Here is a 20,067-nt window from a genome sequence, read left to right on the forward strand (position 1 = left end):
CCTGTGCTCTTTGAAGCTTTGAAGTTTAGTCCTCTTCTTTTAATGCCACATTAATTGTTTTGATGCAATATTTTAGCTTATTATGATCACAAATATCATGGATTTATTATGTCATGATCACTTAACTTTTTAACTCTCATTAAGCTAAAGACAGGGTCACCGTAACATAATAAATAAAAAACTAAATTTTTAAAGTTGAATGACCAAAATGTAATTCTAAGCAAACATAAGTGACTGAACATGGAATTTAACCTCTACAAATTTTCACCGACATCTAATATCCCTTCCCTCTTTTTCTCGCTCCAAAAATTGCGTAGCAGAGCTTGCAATCTCGATCTTCTCTTTTTCTCGAGCTTTCTTTAATGGCACTTGCCCATTCCTTTTTTTTTTTAAATAAAATTCTCACCGACGACTTTCTTGGTTTCATCCGCTTTGCTCTTTGGTAGTTGCCCCTTCTCTCCTCTTCGCCGCTGTAGACACATCAAATCGGTAAGCACGGCTGAATTTTTTTTTAACTGTTATTCGAACCCTGGGTTCACGGCTGAATTTATCAATTCATTATGTCTTGTTTTGATTTTGCTTTTACTTGCTAAATTTCCTTTCCTATCGACAAAACTTCAAACAGTAAAACCTTGAAAATAAACACCAAAATCTCAAAATTAAGGGGCTCCAGATTTGGCTGAGGAATCTACAATCACATCCTCTGAGTATACGTGAAAGAGACCTCCCCCAATCTCCTTGTAAGCGTTTCGTTTTATTAGTTTTATATATCTGTTGTTTGAAAGAACATTCGGATGCCTTGTCTGAATTGGGAAAAATATGTTGTTGTTTTTGTTCAATTATTTTATCTGATTTTATTTAAATTCCTCAGATCCGTACAAGATAACGGGCAGAGGCAACAGTACGTATCCTACTGAAATGGACCTTCAACAGCTTCAGAATGGTACGCCATTAGAGAGATACAATGCTGAAAAGAACCGGTACCAGGAAAACTGTTATATTGGTGAATCATCAACTTCCCAGCTACAACCCGAACTAGAAATGAAAGAAGAGCATCACTTTCCAGAAGAGCGTAGTTGTTCCAGATCTGTATTGGAACGGATCGAAACTCTCATGGACAGGATTTACAGACAGAAAATGACCGTAAGTGCCATAATTGAATTTAGTAATTCATATTCAATTCGCATTATTGCTATTTATTATACATACATGTTGAAGGTAAAAAGAACCCTCATTGACTGACTTGCAAGGATTGGACCTTGCTTTATAAAGCACGGTTTATCCTGACCCTATAGTACCTTTTCTCTATGGACAATACCGTGAGAACGTTTGTCTCCAATCTAACACAGAATATTTTGTTTCTTAATACTTGGTTTGTGTGTATATTTGGTGAAATGAAGGACCAGGAGGCAGATATGAAATCTATATTATGCTTAGATCAGACGGTGAAGACATTACCCCTAGTCAATACCCAAAATATCAAGACTAACGATGGCAAGTTCAAGGATGACCATTTGGCAGAATATGAGATGATGAAAAAATTCCTTGAAACATATGAGTTAAAGCAAAATTTGCTACATGAAAAATTAGACCTACAACTATCTGAGGTAATCTAATGTTTACGAATCTAATTACTAAGTTTGATTTCATGATCTAAATCTCCAATTTAATTTTCTAACTTGCTTTTTCAGGATTCGGAAAATGCGAGTTTACCAACTGAGCAAAATGAGGTAGGCTAATATTTACAAATCTAATTACTAAGGGTCAGTTTAGCATTGCTTCTTAGAAACACTTTTTGCGACAAAAAGCACTTTTGAGAAAAAAGCATTTCTAAACTAGCCCTAAGTTTGATTTCATCATCCAAATCTCCAATTTTAACTTTCAAACATGGTTTTTCCGGACTTGGAAAAGCAAGTTTACCAACTGGGCTTCTTACAGTAGGTCTCAATATCTCAAGTAATTCTTAAACTTGCCCTTGTTTTCATCTCTCCTTCACAATCATTTATTTTTTTCTCACTTAAATTTCTGGATTAAATGTGAAGACTCCGAGAAAAGAGGTATAATATATATACATACTGCATTGAACATCAGCTGGCCTAACTAGCATTTGAGAACATGGATGGTATAAGGTATCTGATAGAACACAAACATACACTACATTGAACATCACTCGGTCTAACTAGCGTTTGAGAGCATGGAGGGTATAGGCTATATGATAGAACACTTATAAATGTATCAAATCCATAAATTTGTTCAATTCATATTAGTAAATTCATATATTTTATATTGTTCAAATTCATAACGTTAAATCTCAGTCCTACTCGTCATTCTCATAATTTATACAGTAAATTTTTGTGTGTGTTTATTGTCTTAGTTTTCTTTGTCGTGTGCTCCTGCTCAAGATCGTGGAAGTTGCATGTCTTTTGAGTCTAAATTTGTTCATTTCATAAACCAACTTTACAACAACGACAACAGCAAAGTGGAGTACAAAGATTTTCAAGGCTTAGAAGATGCATTAGCAAACACTGCCTGGGGGAAAGTTCCAGACTACCTCAAATCTATTGGGATCCGAATAGAAGATGCTCGTGGAAAAGCTACTGGTTTTTTTCATACTGGAATACAAATTCTGGTCTGCGCTGTAATTAAAGAGATGGAACATATGTCACTTGAGGATTTGGATTGGGGTACATTGAAAAAGTGGACAGCTGCACTCAATTACGCAAATGAACATGGTTTTCAAGTAGGATTTGCTAATAATCTGTTGCAGTGGAATGTGGTTGCCTACTTTCAGAAAAAGGAGCTCAATCGGCTCTCATAGTTTATATTTAATCCTGCATCTAACAATCTTCTATGTTTTAATGTCTCATTTTGCGTTCTAAAATCGTGAGTTGTTGTCTTGGGTATGTTTTTGAGTCAGTACCGTATTTAATTTGTTTAATCAGTTTAATCATATGTGTCATATATCATACTTACATGGACAATCTAGTCCATATAATATCTATACGAGTCTTTACAATCTAATAGGGTAGTTTTGAATTTTGAAATATTAATAAGGATCAAATAGACGTTTTCAATTAAGCAAAATTCGACAATATCTTATTTTAATTTGATTAAATTCTCATTAATACTTTATTTCAATTTCTCATGATTTTAAATTTTGACAATTTTATTACAAGTTTTGATTATATTTGTTCTTTTTTATATTATTAAATTTACAGCTACTTATAGCTCTTTTTAAACCATAAATAAAATGATAATGTGCTTGACAGCTTAATCTTATATTCTCTCAATGCTAATCAAGTTAAGATTTAATTAGTTAATTTCTCAAAATTTAAACTTTCATTATAAGCTGTTTTATGAAATAATTTATTTTTCATTTAACTTTCATAATAAATTTCTATTAATTCTATATTTTTGTAAAACTTTTAAATTTTTATAATAAAATATTAGGAATAGATACAAAGTAACACAGTTTTCAATTTTTCATTTTTATTTCTCACTATTATTCTTTTAGGCTCATGTTTTTGCTTTGTTCATTTGTAGTTTTCTACTGTTTTGAATTCTCAAACTGATCTTAATTTTATAATGACTAAAAAATATTAGATTTTAAATACAAACATAATAGAGGGATCAAATTTGAAAATTTACCATTATATTCTCATATCAAAGTTACAATTTGATGATTATCTTATAATTACTAAAAATTTAATCCTAAATGTAAGCATAGTGAGGATTGAACTTGTAATTTTATTAGAACTTATTATGCGTTTAAAAGAAAAGAACATGTGTCATGCATAAGCCATCCTTTTGTATATATTACTTTGGTTTTTGGTGTATCGCTTTGGATTTATTATTTATTTGTATTTAAATATAGAGTAAAATTTTAAAAGTTAAAAATAATTTAAGTTTCTATTTACTTTATACATTTGAAATTTAGTATCCTTATTTTATTTTTAGAATTTAATTTCTTTAATTTTTAAAATAAAAATTTAAATTCAATTGTTATCACCATTAAAATTTTCAATTAAATTCAATGGTATGATATTTATAAAATCGGAAAAATTCACTTATTAGTGATATGATAAAAATTATGTTGAGAATGCTTATATAATTTTTTTCCTCAAAAACATGCATTCAAACTCATCATGATAAATTTTTTTTGTTAGAATAGTGTTCTTAAAAATATAACTACAACATTATAATTGAAACAATTAACAATGTTAACTATTTAGGTTAATTAATAACATCATAAAAATAAAAAAATAAAATTATTAAAAATTTAAAGTATGTGAATTTAATTGCCAAAATTAAAATTTAACTATAAGAAAGTAATCTAAATTTATTTAAAGTCTACCAAATTGTTTTAAAAATTTATATCGAATCTAATTAAATAAAATTATTTGATTAAATTAAAAATTAAACATATTTAATTTAAATCTTACTATAATATAATTAATTTGATGGAGCATATAAAATTAAAACTATATATATTTAAAAAATTTCAAAAAAACTTCAATTATTAATTAATTTATTTAGATTCTAAAGTTATTATTTTAGAAAAATTTTAACTTTTTTATATATTATTTATTTTTCTTAAAAAATAAAATTTTGAAATTTTATAAATATTTGAAAATTTTAAAAAATTGATTTTTTATATTTTTTGTGAGAGAGTTATCTTGCTTATTTTTAAAATTGATAAAGATCAAAGGGATATTTACACAAATATATTATTCGAATTATTTAAATTACAAAATTTGATTCACCTCTAACTCGAAACTTAAATTACCTTTATTGGTAGGGATAAATTTTAAAATTATACATGAATTTTGATTTAATGTGCAATTGTATACATGAGCTTTAATTTGGTGTAATTATATAGGTGAAACTCTAATTGTGGTTTAAATGTATACTTCAAACTTTAATTTTAATTTAATCATATACATTTAAATAAATAAATATATCAATTTATTTTTATATTAGATAAATATAATTATTTATGTATGCAATATATAAACAAATGATGTTATATCAATAATTTTATTAATAATTAATAAAAATCAAATCAAATTAAAATTTCATGAATAAAATTATATAAAATCAGAATTAATGTATATAATTATACATTAAACTATAATTAATGTATAGTTTTAAAATTTATCAAATTTATAGATTATTTGATTTAGTTTTTATTTTTTTTTCTCTTCCCAGAAAGTTATGCTCACGTTTGCTGACGCCTCTAAACCCCACAAAATTGCTAAAAGGATTTTCCCCTCGCTCCAAATTAAAAAGCAGAAAGTCAATCTCGGGCTTGTGTGTCCCTTTCCTTACTTCTTTATTCAATCCCCAAATTGAAATTAGGTCATTATTTTCCCTTCAAGGCGTTGGCAGCCGGTGTTCTCCCCTCTTATCTTCACCGTAGACAAATCCAAGGAGTAGGTACTACTTAATTTACCACCTCATTTTCATCGCAGTCCATACATTTCTTGTTTTGATCTTGCAGAATTTCTTCTTTAATTACTTGAGGAAACTTCGTTTCATAGGGTTTCGTTTTGATAATTTATATATCCATGGTTTGATCTTTTTTTGTTCAATGATCTAAATCTGATCTGAGTTAAAAGTTCCTCAGGTCTGTGCTAAATGAGTGAAAACCAGGACATCCCTTGCCCAATTGGGGTTGTTTCGGACTCTGAGAGTGATCCACCTGAAAATGAACCGGATGATACCCAGATGCATATGTCGATGTCGACTGGAAGCAAGAAAAGAAGCTGGGAAATCGATAATTAAGTGGAAGCTAAAGGAAAAGCCCCCCAGAAATGGATATCGGGAAAAGAAGCTTCAACCTCCCAGCAACAGCCAAAACCGAAAAGTGAAAAGAACTGTGGGGAAGCTGTGCAAAACAGATTGAAAAAATTTCCACCATCAAGTTGACAGACGAAGAAAGACGGTAAATGGTCCTAATTGAACTATTGAAAAATTTCCACCATCAAGTTGACAGACGAAGAAAGACGGTAACTGGTCCTAATTGAACTAAGTATTTCATATTAGATTCACATTAAAAACTAAGAAGTTCATGTTAGATTCACTTTTTTATTATCTTTTATGCATACATTTTGAACATAAAAAGATCAAATGTCATCTGGTAAGTTTTGGACTATTTTCTAAACAGACAATACACAACAATACATCAGAACTGTACAGTTTGGAAATCCTTGCATCAGCAATATCTTTATATCTTGTTTTTTAACACTTATTTTTGTGTATATATTTGGTGGAACGAAGGACAAAATGAGAGATTTGGAATTTCTGACATGGATAAAATCGAAATCCTTTCCTGTCTCATTACAAATTCCTGCCTCCTTCAAGCAAATCAAAACGCAGTGGCTAATGCATCCTGATCTCCAAAGCATTCTCCAAAAGATCCAGTACATCAAGGCCAAATTCAAAGATCATCTTGTAAAAGAAGATGATGCGAATGAGGAATTGGATACAGTAGAAGATGAGTTAAATAAATTAGATCAACAACGATCAAAGGTACACCAATGATTACAAATTTAATTACTAGGTTTGCTTTCATGATCTAAATCTCCAATTTAACTTTCTAAATTGATTTTTCAGGAACAAAAAAGGGACCTTGATGCAGTCTTCTCTAACACTAAGGTATGCACATTTCTTATCATTGGCATTAACTAGCATAGTATTATTATTTCTTAAATAAGATAAACTTTTCTCGATTGTAAATCACTCATGCACAGACCTGTTTTTTCAAAGGTTTTTTAATGTGTTTAGAGGAATCTTGAATGGTTATATTAAATATATGTATCCGAATGTGTCTGTACATGGACACTTCAAGCAAAAATGAAGAGTCTGAACAACCTAGATTTTCAGTATCAGACCTCCTAATGTGTAGGACTCTCCCTGCTTCTCTTGTCCTGCATGGACTTTTGCATTGAAAACTATACATATTGTTGAATCTAAGCATTATATACATTCTTTTGCATGTATATATATGTTTGAAGCTACAAACTTGAATATGCATATCTTGATCTCTCTCTCTTTTTTTTTTTTTGTAGTATATCATGTCTCAATGTATCAAATTCGTTCTTAGACTTACCCTTGTAAAGTTTACGTCTCTCCTTCCCAATCTTTTATTTATATTTCTCTTAAATTTCATCAGGACACCAACATGGGGACTGGGACTCTAATAAAAGAGGGTATGATATATGCATACACATATATTGCATTGGGAATCAGCTGTTTTAAGAAGCATTTGGAAACTTGGATTTCAAAAGTAGATACATATATTTATTAATGGGTGTTAGTAAGGAATTTGGAATTCATGTTTTTTTCATTAATAAAATTCAAATACATAATCGCATTAGATCTCAATGTTATGGAAGAAAATGTTGCTGGAAACTCTGATGTTATTCTGTTATTTTCTTATGCCTATTAGCCGTTGTTGAGAAGCACCGTTTTGGTTCTATGAACCATTAATGAAACGGAGCGTTTTGCTGAAGCCTTCTCATTAGTGAAACAGTGCGAAATGGAGAGGGATTACATCTGTCGAGTAACAGCCACAGTAACCATCTCTCCTAACTGTTGCCGAGTTTCCCATTTAGGGAGAATGGCTGGGGAAAAACGGTTATGCAGTTTTTGAATCGAAGAATTCTATTGTTCTCTTCTCTCGATCTTCTTCTTCCCCTCTCTTTCTCTGCTATTCTCTCTGGTTCTTGTGTGCACTCATAACACTCAACTGATTTATATATAATTATAGACACATCATTTTCTGTAATTTATATGATAGATGAAATCAAAATCAAAATTTTGAAACTTCAATATGGCTACCACAAAATTATGACTTGTATTCTATGTTTGTTGGTTTAGTTTTGTTCAGCATATCCATGGCTTTTTTCTAAAAATAACATTATTTTCTAAAAATAACATTACTTAGTATAGGTTTATTTTTTTAATATGTTTTAAATTACATGATATATAAAAATAACATAAACTTAAAATGGGCTGAGCTGGGTCGGGTCATGCATTAAATGTTCAAACTCGAGCTTAACTCATAATTTAAACGGGTTTAATCCTTTTGTTAAAGCCTATTTTTCGGATCTATTATTTTTTTCAAACCCTTTCAAAATTTGGATAGGCTTTCGAGCTTATACGAGTAACTCAAACCATGAACAAGTTTATTTTAACCTGTGATGTATATGTGTTCAAAGGCAAATTTTGTTAGTTTGAACATGCAAATTCAATTCATGATTATGATATTATAACTCAGCTGGGCTTAATGTAAGAGGATTAGTTAGACTTTTTTTTTTTATGCATGCGCGATAGACTCAAAAGAATCAGTATCGCAAAGTCGAAGCTAAGTTGAAATTAAACATTTATTTAGGGCCAGTTTAATATAATCTTTGAAAAGTATTTTTAAAAAGTGTCGCGGAAAATTGTTTTTGAAAATTTTGGTGTAAAATTTAGTGTTTGGAATTGTTATAAAAAAGTACTTTTAAAAATAAAATATTCATTTTAAACATGATATTATCAAGTAATAAATATGAGTTTAAATAATGTTCAAATTAACTTATTGTTAATATTTTAATATATGAAATATAAATTTTAAATATTTTTAAGTAACAAATATTAATTATTTATAAAATTTAATTAGAATATATAAACTATATTTTAAATAATTAAATATAATCCTTAAATATTTGTAATTAAATATTAACACATTTGTAATTAAGCACTAAAACAAAAAGAAAAAAGAAGGAAAGTATCTTGTTGTTAGAAGGGTGAAAAAGTAATTAAGCACCAAAAGTACTTTTAATAGGGAAAAACTAAAAATTTTAATTTTTCTTTTCAAAAGCCAAAATTTTCAGCAGAAAAAAAAAAACTTATTTAGCACAACTTTTATTCTAAAATTGTTTTTTTTAAGAATACTAAACAAGTTCTTACAAGATTTTGTTTCAACTTACCAGGTTTTGTTTCAAAGAATTTTCAAATAAAAAAATATTGTGATTAGAGGACCATCACCCAAGCGGAGAATGTTGATGCTTTTCAAGTTTGAGGGTGATTTAGACATTTTCTATTTAGATGGTTAGGGTGTTCATCGCTTTAGATATAGCGTGAGTCGAATTGCGTTAGTTGAATTGCTGTAAGGGCTTTGCCTTCATCTTATAATTCACCAAAAAGAAAAAATATATTTTTAACTTTAAAACATATTTTGAATTATCTTATTTAATTTTGAGAGTCCGAGTTATAATTTTGTTATTTTAGTAAATTGTGTGAGCAAAAAGTTCTAGATTTGTTTATTATAGGATTATTAGAGGGTTAAATTTGTTATTAGATCAAGAAAAAAAACTTACATGAACACTTCCATTACTATTCAAACGAACAACGATATTTAATGACCAAAATAAAAATTTAAAAGTTTAGTGACTAAAATGAAACACGAAAAATACTTTAATGATCATTTTGTATTTTATCATTTATTTAATTGATTTTAATGTTTTAAATTTTAAATTTTCAATATAAAAATTTCGATAATGGATAAACTAAGTAAAAGTTAAGACTTTTTCACCTAAATAATACAAAAAAATAAAATTAATAACTGAAATGGTATGCTCATAAGATTATTTATCAAAATTGTATAGTTTTACTGGTGCTGCCTGTCAAATTGGTGGCATCAGATTAAAATGTAATGATCTAAAATATTTAGGGACATGTTATGCAATTTTTTCATTTAGAGTAGCTGCTATAAAAAAAGGGAAAGGGTGGGCGGTGCTAAACTTTAAATATGGTTAATTGCCTTGTAAGTCTTCCTTATTTATTATTTTCTTTTTATTTCCCTTCAACTCACTATATTATTTTTAAACAAGCTTTTAACCTATTTTTGTAGTTAAATAAGCCCTTAACTTATGGTTTTACTCATTAAAGCCCTTAACTTATGATTTTTACTCATAAAAGCCCTTTATTTTAATATTAAAGTAAATATATTTTACCCAAAGTAAAGCTATTTAAAAATATAAACTAATTCACATTTTATGTTGATGTGAATAATTTATTAAATAAAAAATAAAATTTTAAAATTTCTTGAGATTACTTATATACATGATATTCTTAATTATTCTTTTGAAAATTTTGATTGCTTTTTTAGATTTTATGTTGATGTTAAAGTGTATATAATTTTATTACATCAACAAAAATTAAAATAAAATTGATTCATTTCTCAAATATTATTTATTTAATTTGCCAGCAATTCGTGATTAAGAATTATTTGTTGGCACCTCAAAATTTAAGGTTAAAAATCTAGCAGCATTATCCTCTGTCCCAATTTGTAATGTATAAAAAAAAATGTAATGTGAACTACCTTAAACAATGTTGGCATTGTATATAATTAGTGTTTGTAATTGTTTATCAAGTATCTAAAGGTGTTCATAGGCTTAGGTGGTTTCTATTTCTCAATCCAAAATCAATTCAGTCTAGTTTATTTTATTATTTAACATAATCAATACATATAATAATTTCCATTAATATTATATATTTTAAATTAAATTTTATCAGGAAAATTGATTATTTAGGTAATTAAGTTAAAGTTTGAATTTTTTTGAAAAACCCATTAACACTTCTATCCAAACCTATAAGCATAGTGCAAAAATTGAATGTCGATAATGGCAATATAGAATGGTCGTAAAGAAAAAAAATAAAAATAAAAATGTACAAATTTTATGTGGAAACTGTTTCAGGAAAAAATTATGGGTAAAAAAAAAGAAAATTCATTAATGTTGAAATTTAGATGATACAAGAAGAATATTGACTACTTCTATTTATTTATTAAAAAACTTTATTCTAATAAATTTTAAATGGAAGGAGAGAAGTACAATACAAATTCACACAGGTCTAACACATTATAGGTAACTTTCTTCTAAAATTAGAAGTCAAGTAATTCTTAAAAAAATTGAAGACATGTTTAAAATAACTTGAAGAGTTCAAATCAAAGAAGAAGAAACTGAAAATGCTATGAGATCTAGAAAATAAAAACGCGAACCTTGTGGTTGGAACGTGCTTGTAAATGATAGTGACATAAAAAATACAAAATTTACCTATCCAAAGTTGAACAAAAGGTTAAATAAGCTCGTTCTTTTACGAAAGAAATTATTTTATGTTCTTGGCCACTAAATAGATCATGATCCAAAATTAATGAAATAGGACTAAAACTAGGAACGCTCTGCTATAAATTGATGGTGAATTTTTCTTTTGATGATGATGGAGTCATATAACATCCTCAAAATCCCTTTATTAGAAAATAATATGAGAGATTTTCAATGAAATAAGATATAAAGAAAGTAAAGGATAAAAGATGTTAGAGAAAATGAAATAAGAAGTATGTTATGAAATATTAATTTGAGTTAGAGATTAAATCGTAAAGATATGAAAAGTTTTGTGGTTCAAATATAAATATTTAAAATGTGAGGGATTAAAGTATAAATATGAAAAATTTGAAGGGCCAATAATGCAAATATCTTAAGAATGGAAGAGTCTAGGAAATAAGGAAAATGGATGAATACAGACTAAATTGAATAAATGAAGAATTATGAGGGACTAAATCACAATTTTATTAAATTAAATGATGATTCAATGATGGAGTTTTTAAGGATTATAAAGAGCAAATGATCAATATGAGGGACTAAATCACAATTTTATTAAATTAAGTGATGATTTAAGGATGAAATTTTTAAGGATTTTAAAGGGCAAATGAACAATTAGCATGAGAGAGAATTCAAGAGTGTAATGATGACATGTGAGATATTTTAATGATATTTTAAATTAAATAATTAGATAAATGTTATAATATTAATGTTATAATTAGATTTTTATTAATATTTTATTATGAAAATATTTGTATAAAAAGGAGGAAAGATGAGAAATTATCATCCTTCCATGCTCCAACGTGAGGAAAGACAAGGAAAGTATTATTTTTTTTGCAATTTGATCATTTGCCATGAAAATCCACTTTTTCATCCAAAGTTTTTGAAAAATTTCATAGACACCAAAAAGAAAAGATAAAGTAGAGATTTTAGAGAATATTTTCATCAATTTAGAAGTAAGAAAATAATAGATGAAAGTGAAGAAAATGAGACGAAAATGGAAGGAAAGTGGTGAAGATGAGAAAGGAACGGAAATGAAGAAGAAAGGAAGAAATTCTTGGCGAAGGAGATAAGTTTCATACTAACCCTACTTGTATCTCAATAGTTGAGTTAATTATGTTGTGAATGAGGTGTATGAAACATATATTTTAATCTAAATACTAGAAAAAGAAAGTATTTGATGAAGTATAAAGACTTAAAACACTAAATTGATAAGTAGGAGAGAATGTGATTTGTATTATGAAAGTACTAAGATTAAGAAATGAATATGTAATCTACATATAAACATAAGTTATTAGATTGAATAGTAATCAAAAGTATGATGATTATGTATGATTGAATGAATGATAGTGCAAAGAACCATGGAAAAAAAAATATTTTCATTGAAATAGTTTGGATAGTAGCAATAGCTTAAATTTGAAAATTCACCGAAAATCATATAAATTTAGTTAGAGGTTGAATTAAATATTAAATTAAATATTATTGAGTCTAGTTTTTTATGAAAGAAACAGCGTAAGCAACGAAATTCTAGATTATGAGATATATTAGTTTTTGTAGGACAATATCAGATTGGATTCGAGTTCCTCTGTTCTGACTTTGAAAAATCATAAAAAAGTATAAAAAATATTTAGGAGATGGAATTAATATTCCAAAAATCTTAATGAGTCTATTTTCAATAACATGATACAAATCCCGAATTAAAAGATAATTAATTTTTAGTGAATAAGCGTCAAAGCTGTTAAGTAGTAGAACATGGGAAAATTTGAAAAATGAATCGTATTAATTGGCTTATGTGGAAATTCCAAATTTTTTATGGAAAAAAGTTCATTGAGTCTAATTTCAAATATAATACGCAGATCATAATTTCGAATTCTTTAGCTCAAGATATAATTAATTTAGTGGCTATGACACAAGTGGACAACTTTGATATGAACACATAAGTAAATAGTGAAATTATAGTTAAGGTTACATATAAGCATATCATACTAAAAATTAAAGATTCTAATATATATATACATAAAAGGTGTGGAATAGAGAAAAGGCGGACAAAAAATAGTAGATGAATTTGAAATGTTACAACATGGTTATAAGTGATGGAATGATTAATATATGTGAGAATGTTTAAACGAATTGATAAAATAATAAGTGAATAATTATTAATTGATGTGACTTTGGAATCTTGACTAAAACGTATGAAGAATTAAATTAATTGGCTCAATTTGGAAATAAATATGAAATATACATAAAGTGGGTAAACTATTTTAGAAATGACAAGTTCTCCATTGGACTTATTTGTAAAACTTTAATAATTGTGTTAATTTTATAAACTTTGTTATCTTTGATTAAATATCATGTTTTAATGAGCTCCTTTTAACTCATAAATAGTTCTTTCAAAAATCCATTTATTATTAAAGTGAGTAAAATAATTTTTAATAATCAAATAATATGATAAATCAATTTGAAATTTCTGTAATTGCTTCAGCAATGAATGTGACATTCTGATACCTTGACCTGACGACTGGGTCAGGTATGGGAGTGTTACAAACCAAACCATATTCTAATGAAGATCGAGGCACCAAGAAAGTGCAGTTCAAGGATGGTATGGTAGTAACCACCATAGATATAGCTGTCGACGCATCGACTGAAGCAACACTATTGTGGAAAGATATGTTTTTGGGGTAAGGTATTGTTGAATTTAGGAAGTCAGTTAACCCGAAGGGGCTTGACGATGATGATGATTTTGAACTTTTAAAAGAGGATGTCACAAGGTCTATTGTTAATGAGATCCCCTGGATCAAATGATAGGGTGCTGATGTGTCACTAAACTAACTAAAAATACAACGAAGACAATTGCACCTATCGATAAATAGTATAACTACGGTGAGTAAAAATATTGTATCCACGAGGATTAAAAATATTAGTAATTACCGTTTTTCTATTATTTACCCCTCGTATCTCAAGTTTTGATAAATAACATCACTCAATTTATTAAGTATGAATCGTTATCAATGATGTTTTTGTTGCGGACGTTACAGACACTTGAAGGAGTTGTGTCTAATGGCTCCCTTAGTATCGAATCAGCAGGCGGTGAGGTTTTGCCGAATGACAGGTCATCGATGAAATCCGGTGTGACGAAGAGGGAGGAGGCTTACGGGCCTTAGATGTTGGTCGAGGGAAAATCGTGGAGGAAATCACGAGACTCTAAAAAATAGGGGCAAAAAAATCAAGAAAAGACTTTTTTGGAATTACGATTTAATGCATTAGTTTTTTTGGATACAAACACCGGTGAGCTGGTTTCGATTTCTAGGAAGGAAATAGGGGTTTCTAATAAAAGTAAGAAAATCATGTCAAATTTGAGTTCTAAAGGAATTAATAGAAAACATCATCAGAGTTATGGGCCATTTGGGAAGAGGCCTGTCCAGAATAAAACTGCGAAGCAAGGCTTGAGTGGTATTAAGATTTTATTTTCCAAAATAAAATTACATTTGGCAGCCAAATTTTTATAATTACAAAAGAAAAAAAAAATACTTGGAAATTACACATGTGATGTTACATATGGTTCAATCATAAATCTAAAAAGTTAAAAATCTTAATTTTTTTTAGGGCAATCTAGAATGGGTCAATAGTAATGAGTCATTCCTTTATTAAGAATGTAATTGATGGATGGATGAAGTTAGCAAATAGTTATGGTATGTTAAAGGAATCGGTAGCTGCGGTAATAACGAAATATAATAATAAATGACTGTCCTTTCTCGTCCAAAAACATTTATTATTTACCTGAGTAAAAATAAAAGCCGACCAGGAGAGGTTCTTTGTTTCCAACTTATTGGTAAAGCCAAAAAAAAATTAATTTCTCAGTAACACGGAAGCTGTAAGGCATTGAAGCTTTAAAATTCCCATTCAAATTCTCAACATTTTACAGTTTGGCTGCTTGGTAGAAAAAAAGGAAAACGAGTTCATCAAAAGCAAAAGCAAAAAGAAAACGGAGTAAAGAAGAAGATGAATTTCATCTCTCTAGTTTTACAACTGCGCGCCTCTTGGAGAAGATTCCTTGCTTCTTTATTTTCCTGAATTTTAGATTTTTCGCTTTCATCATTAGTTTCTTTTCCACCAAACCGAAGAGCAAGAGTTCGACGAGCGAAATTCGTAAGCATTTTTTTTCTTTACTTTCTTGTTTTAGTTGAATTTTGTATTCCTGATTGCTTCTTCGCTTCTCTCTGTATTTTCTGGATTTGCATTTTGATTAGTGAAATAATTGGCGTTAGATCTGTATTTAATGGTTTAAAATATGAACCGGTGATTTGTACACTCTACATCGTTGACTTCTTTTTGCTAGTTGATTAATTGAACGCTAAAACAGATATACAATTATAAGTATTCTGATTCTTTGCTTCTCCATTTTCTTGAATTGTAGAATTTTCGTTTTCTTAATTGGATTCTTTTCCACCTAACTGAAGAGTGCGAGTTCGACGAGCGAAATTCGTAAGCATTATTCTTTTCGCTTTCTTGTTTTAGTTTATTTTTCTATTTCTTGTTGCTTCGTCACTTCTCTCTATATTTTCTGGATTTTGATTAATGAAAGAATCGGCGTTAGATCTGTATTTAATGGTTTAAAATATGAACCGGTGTTTTTGTACTCTCTAATTTGTTGACTTCTTTTTCCTATTTGATTCATTGACTGCTAAAATAGGTTCAATAATTGTTCATGTATGCTGATTATTAGTTTTTTGAATCATTTTACTCTTTGCTTGAGTTAGGTTCATTAATCGGTGAAGGACTTTCATTATGACTAAATTCAGGGGCTAAGGAACATAATGCAGGGATGACATTTAGCATTGGAACTGAGCTGACAAGTGGTCAAGTTGTTACTCAATGGGACATGAACTTAAATCTTGGTTTCAATTAGATGCGAGGAAATTGATATGGCTTATATGTGCGTTCATGGTGATTATAACATTCCAGTATCTTGAACTTTCGAGCGAGAATGTGTTGTCGGCGGTAGTTCCTTCTGGTAAGATCTCTGTTGAGGGACAAAGTAGTTTCTTAGCCAGTGCTCCATCATCGACTGAGTCAGATGGGACAATACGATACGTGACTCATTCAATTGGTTTGGAGTATAATGGAACATATGCTGGTAGTGAGACAGTTCATGGTAATGAGGTCTTTGAAGAAAGGGACATGGATTTGAATGATGATGTTATATCAGAAACCAATGTGGACTTGAATAAATCTTCTACATTTGAGGACGGCAGTGAATCTCCAAAAGAGTCTTTAACTAAGGAATTGGTAGATTTAATTAAGAATTCTACAGTGTATGATGCTGAAAGTTCCAAAAATAAGACTACAGCAGAGGTGGAAGGTGGTCTATCCTTGGAGTTAAGCAAGGAAAATAACATGGCCACTCTAGATAGCTTGAACCAAACTAGTGCTGTTAATGAAGCAACTAATGGTTTTGGGACCTATGAAGTAAATGACAAAGATCAGAATAGTGATTCCATATTAGATGATGATAACAATTCTGGTAGGAAGCCTTCATCAGAGGAATTTGAAGACTATCCTGAAAGTTACAACAATAAGACTGTCACAAAGGAAGCACCGACTACTATAGCTGATATGAACAATTTGTTTTATTGGAGTCGTGTTTCGTATCATTCCACGGTATGCTCAAACATCTTGTTTTCCATTCTTGTCAAGGAATAAATTTGTTTCTGTACTTCAATGTTCTTTTTTCTCTGTCCATTTGTTTGTAGACACCAAGATGGGCTTCAGCAGCAGACAAAGTGCTATTAAATGTAAGATCGCAGATTGAGAAAGCACCTATTTTAGAGATCGATCAGCAACTTTATGCACCTCTTTATCGGAATGTTTCTATGTTCAAAAGGTATATTCTGCTCGCTCCATTAAAAAACTCGATTATTTTGTGGTCACACAAAATTAGTTACTTCTACTCAAGTGCATAATATATAAACAATTTTCATCCTAAATTACAGGAGCTATGAATTGATGGAAAGCACACTCAAAGTATATATCTACAAGGAAGGAAAAAAACCCGTATTTCATAAGCCGGTTCTCAAGGGTATTTATGCCTCTGAAGGATGGTTCATGAAACAACTGCAAGCTAATAGAAACTTTGTTACTAAAAAACCAAGAGAAGCCCAACTGTTTTACTTACCTTTTAGTTCTAGAATGTTGGAAGAGACATTATATGTCCCTGATTCTCACAGTATCCAGAACCTTGTAGAGTATTTGAAGAACTATGTGGACACGATTGCAGCAAAATATCCTTACTGGAACAGAACTCAAGGAGCTGATCATTTTATGGTCGCTTGCCATGACTGGGTATGGTTTTAATGCTTTCTTGGGTTTTACTTGGCTATTTTTTTCCTGGAATTTGAAACCACTTGAGCTCTTACTTTGTTGCAATTTGCATGATAAAACTGTTGATTTTTTCTTCAGTAGTAAGTTCTTGCTAGAGTTTCAGTTTTTTTCTTAGGTTAAACTATCTAGAATCCTTATATTCCTCGTATATTTAAATTTTTGAGCAAATAACCATAAGGTTGAACGTTAAAAAATGCTGATTTGTTGTGTTTTAATAGTACAATGAAAAAGGATAGCAAATGTTGAATTATGGTTTTTCTTTTTAAAAAAAATTTCATGTAATTTTAAAACATTACACTTGAGCGCTTTTTTTTTTAAGATCAAGTTAACTGCCATATAAAATATTACCTTTTTGCTTCAAAATGATATGTATAATAGAGAGACTAATTTATCCTTCAAGGCATGGTATAAGGACATGTTAGGTTGTTTAACATTTTGTTCTTATACTATCTTCTAATAATCTCTACTTTCTCAGGCAACATCTGAAACAAAGGAATACATGGCCAATTGCATAAGAGCCCTCTGCAATTCCGACATTAGAGAAGGTTATATTTTTGGGAAGGATGTCTCTCTTCCTGAGACCACCATTCGGAACCCTCAGAGACCCCTCCGAGACCTCGGTGGTGAACCTCCTTCAAAGAGATCAATTCTGGCTTTCTTTGCAGGAGGCATGCATGGTTATTTAAGGCCAATTCTATTACAACAGTGGGGAAACAAAGATCCCGACATGAAAATCTTTGGTACAATGCATAATGGTAAGGGGAAACTGAACTACGCCCAGCACATGAAGAGGAGCAAGTACTGCATTTGTCCTAGAGGTTACGAGGTTAACAGTCCACGCGTGGTGGAGGCCATATTTTATGAATGTGTTCCGGTTATCATATCTGACAATTTCGTTCCTCCTTTTTTCGAGGTTTTGAATTGGGACTCATTAGCAGTCTTCGTTTTGGAGAAGGATATTGCTAATTTGAAGAAGATCCTCTTGTCAATCCCAGACGAGAGGTATCGGCAGATGCAGCTGAGCGTTAAAAAGGCACAACAACATTTTCTTTGGCATCCTAGACCAGTGAAATATGATATATTTCATATGATTCTCCATTCAGTTTGGTACAATAGAGTTCTCCAAATGAAAAAGCCAAGGTAAGTTCCTTTTTTACAAACCCACAGAATCATCAAGTTTTCAATTAATATCAATTTAAATCCTTTTCACAATGTTTGAGAGAGGTACTTTTTGAGTACAAAAATTTGTTTCTTTCACATTATTATAGGCGTACATAGATTTGAGTGAATAAGGTTGCATCGACTAGTGGACCCCGCTATTGGGTAGGGGAGTTCACTTTAAAATTCATGTCCCAAGTTTGAGTTATACTGATTACTTGTGATGTAAGCGTGTGTCGGTAATAATTAGTTCCATCCGGGAGTTATAAAAATTCTTTTCACAAGTGGTTGTAGGCTTAGCAACCAGTTCTTGAGTTGGCGATGTGGCCTTTTCATTTATTTAATTATTAATAATAGTAGTTTATGTAAAAAAAATTAATGTTGAAATTTAAGTATAGATTTATTGATTTTTACCTTTTAACAAGGTAAACCTCAATAGTTTTGTTGGATGGTGCCAATTTGGCCCGTTTCCTTTGGATGAACAGTGTGATTAACTAACCTTAGTGAGATTAAAAATAGAAGTGACGGTAAAATTAGTTATTATAGTAATAAAATTAAAATTAGTGATAGGATATGTGTTTGGATTCAATTGTAACGATGATAATGAAGTAAAAGTATAAAACGATCAATAAAGACATTATATTAAGATATATATATACACTCCATATTTGAATTAAACGGTGAAATCAATTTAAATTAATATTAAGTAATAGTATAAATATTGATTAACAAAGGATTAAATCGCATTTTGGTAGTAAGAACATTATATTGATTTTCTTGGTTTCTTACTCAACCCTATATGCGATGAAATCCAAAGGGCCTACAATCTAGTTATTTATATTTACATCTTTTATATATAAAAGAGGAATTTATGTATAAAATTGGAATTAAAAATTAAACCCAAAATCTAATTTTAAATTTTTATTTCACCATTTTCGTAAAAGCCTCATTTATTTACTTAAATGGGAATTATCATTTTTTAATTAAAGCCTCGTTTGTTCACTTAGTTGAGAATTATTTTTCACAGTTGGAAAATTACCATTCTTTTTACTTAGAAAATAAGTTATATTATTATAGGAATATTTTTTATATTTTCATAAATCATATAATGAAATTTAAACTAAAATTACTATAAATTTCAACTTTATTATTTTAACTAAAATATCATTTAGTTTATATAATGTAATTATATATTTTTTTCACTGTGTTCCGTAAGTTAATTTTAATGGAAAAACATTATAAAATATAATGTCAAAGTAGCTCAAAGTAATTTCACGTCAACAGTCCCTATGTATATTTATAGGAAATCTTTTCATGAGTGACAAAGCGGAGCAGATTATAAAACTCAAAAACAGTTTTCCTTTTATAAGATTCACTATTACAA

The 20,067-nt window shown here is 29.5% G+C and overlaps 3 protein-coding genes across 16 annotated transcripts; all 3 read left to right on the forward strand.

The window, feature by feature from the left end:
- Nucleotides 1-268: 268 nt before the first annotated feature.
- LOC108484122 (uncharacterized) lies at nucleotides 269-3,084 on the forward strand. Of its 3 annotated transcripts, none has more exons than XM_017787793.2 (6): nucleotides 269-489; nucleotides 626-740; nucleotides 872-1,143; nucleotides 1,401-1,607; nucleotides 1,692-1,730; nucleotides 2,375-3,084. In XM_017787793.2, exons 3-6 carry the CDS (start codon nucleotides 919-921, stop codon nucleotides 2,816-2,818), a joined length of 915 nt encoding a protein of 304 aa, XP_017643282.1. In that variant the 5' UTR covers nucleotides 269-489; nucleotides 626-740; nucleotides 872-918; the 3' UTR covers nucleotides 2,819-3,084. The 3 variants fall into 3 exon arrangements, with proteins under 3 accessions (XP_017643282.1, XP_052885874.1, XP_052885875.1); XM_053029914.1 differs by having other exon boundaries at nucleotides 665-740; XM_053029915.1 differs by having other exon boundaries at nucleotides 674-740.
- A 2,167-nt stretch (nucleotides 3,085-5,251) lies between these two features.
- LOC108484092 (uncharacterized) lies at nucleotides 5,252-7,833 on the forward strand. Of its 8 annotated transcripts, none has more exons than XM_017787743.2 (6): nucleotides 5,255-5,436; nucleotides 5,627-6,008; nucleotides 6,280-6,531; nucleotides 6,616-6,657; nucleotides 7,175-7,211; nucleotides 7,451-7,833. In XM_017787743.2, the coding sequence occupies exons 2-6, from the start codon at nucleotides 5,949-5,951 to the stop codon at nucleotides 7,489-7,491; spliced, it is 432 nt and encodes a 143-aa protein (XP_017643232.1). In that variant the 5' UTR covers nucleotides 5,255-5,436; nucleotides 5,627-5,948; the 3' UTR covers nucleotides 7,492-7,833. The 8 variants fall into 8 exon arrangements, with proteins under 8 accessions (XP_017643231.1, XP_017643230.1, XP_017643229.1 ...); XM_053030239.1 differs by having other exon boundaries at nucleotides 7,535-7,833; XM_017787742.2 differs by lacking the exon at nucleotides 7,451-7,833 and having other exon boundaries at nucleotides 5,252-5,432; nucleotides 5,619-6,008; nucleotides 7,175-7,413.
- A 6,989-nt stretch (nucleotides 7,834-14,822) lies between these two features.
- On the forward strand, nucleotides 14,823-19,119 carry LOC108486727 (probable glycosyltransferase At3g07620). Of its 5 annotated transcripts, XM_053029910.1 has the most exons (7): nucleotides 14,929-15,293; nucleotides 15,562-15,629; nucleotides 15,905-16,805; nucleotides 16,898-17,028; nucleotides 17,138-17,486; nucleotides 18,001-18,351; nucleotides 18,439-19,119. In XM_053029910.1, the coding sequence occupies exons 3-7, from the start codon at nucleotides 16,020-16,022 to the stop codon at nucleotides 18,667-18,669; spliced, it is 1,848 nt and encodes a 615-aa protein (XP_052885870.1). In that variant the 5' UTR covers nucleotides 14,929-15,293; nucleotides 15,562-15,629; nucleotides 15,905-16,019; the 3' UTR covers nucleotides 18,670-19,119. The 5 variants fall into 5 exon arrangements, with proteins under 5 accessions (XP_017646414.1, XP_052885869.1, XP_052885870.1 ...); XM_017790925.2 differs by having other exon boundaries at nucleotides 14,823-15,293; nucleotides 18,001-19,119; XM_017790926.2 differs by having other exon boundaries at nucleotides 15,947-16,805; nucleotides 18,001-19,119.
- Nucleotides 19,120-20,067: the final 948 nt, after the last annotated feature.

The sequence above is a fragment of the Gossypium arboreum genome, chromosome 6 (assembly GCF_025698485.1).
Source record: "Gossypium arboreum isolate Shixiya-1 chromosome 6, ASM2569848v2, whole genome shotgun sequence".
Lineage (NCBI taxonomy): Eukaryota > Viridiplantae > Streptophyta > Magnoliopsida > Malvales > Malvaceae > Gossypium > Gossypium arboreum.

Excerpts from the sequence above, each read along its gene's own strand:
- LOC108484122 (XM_017787793.2), top strand. The coding sequence starts at position 919 with ATGGACCTTCAACAGCTTCAGAATGGTACGCCATTAGAGAGATACAAT. Across the intron at positions 1,144-1,400 it reads TTTACAGACAGAAAATGACC|GACCAGGAGGCAGATATGAA; the intron begins GTAAGTGCCATA and ends GGTGAAATGAAG. Across the intron at positions 1,731-2,374 it reads TACCAACTGAGCAAAATGAG|TTTTCTTTGTCGTGTGCTCC; the intron begins GTAGGCTAATAT and ends TTATTGTCTTAG.
- LOC108484092 (XM_017787742.2), top strand. The coding sequence starts at position 5,949 with ATGGTCCTAATTGAACTATTGAAAAATTTCCACCATCAAGTTGACAGA. Across the intron at positions 6,532-6,615 it reads TAGATCAACAACGATCAAAG|GAACAAAAAAGGGACCTTGA; the intron begins GTACACCAATGA and ends TTGATTTTTCAG. Across the intron at positions 6,658-7,174 it reads CAGTCTTCTCTAACACTAAG|GACACCAACATGGGGACTGG; the intron begins GTATGCACATTT and ends AAATTTCATCAG.
- LOC108486727 (XM_017790925.2), top strand. The coding sequence starts at position 16,020 with ATGGGACATGAACTTAAATCTTGGTTTCAATTAGATGCGAGGAAATTG. Across the intron at positions 17,029-17,137 it reads AATGTTTCTATGTTCAAAAG|GAGCTATGAATTGATGGAAA; the intron begins GTATATTCTGCT and ends CCTAAATTACAG. Across the intron at positions 17,487-18,000 it reads TGGTCGCTTGCCATGACTGG|GCAACATCTGAAACAAAGGA; the intron begins GTATGGTTTTAA and ends CTACTTTCTCAG.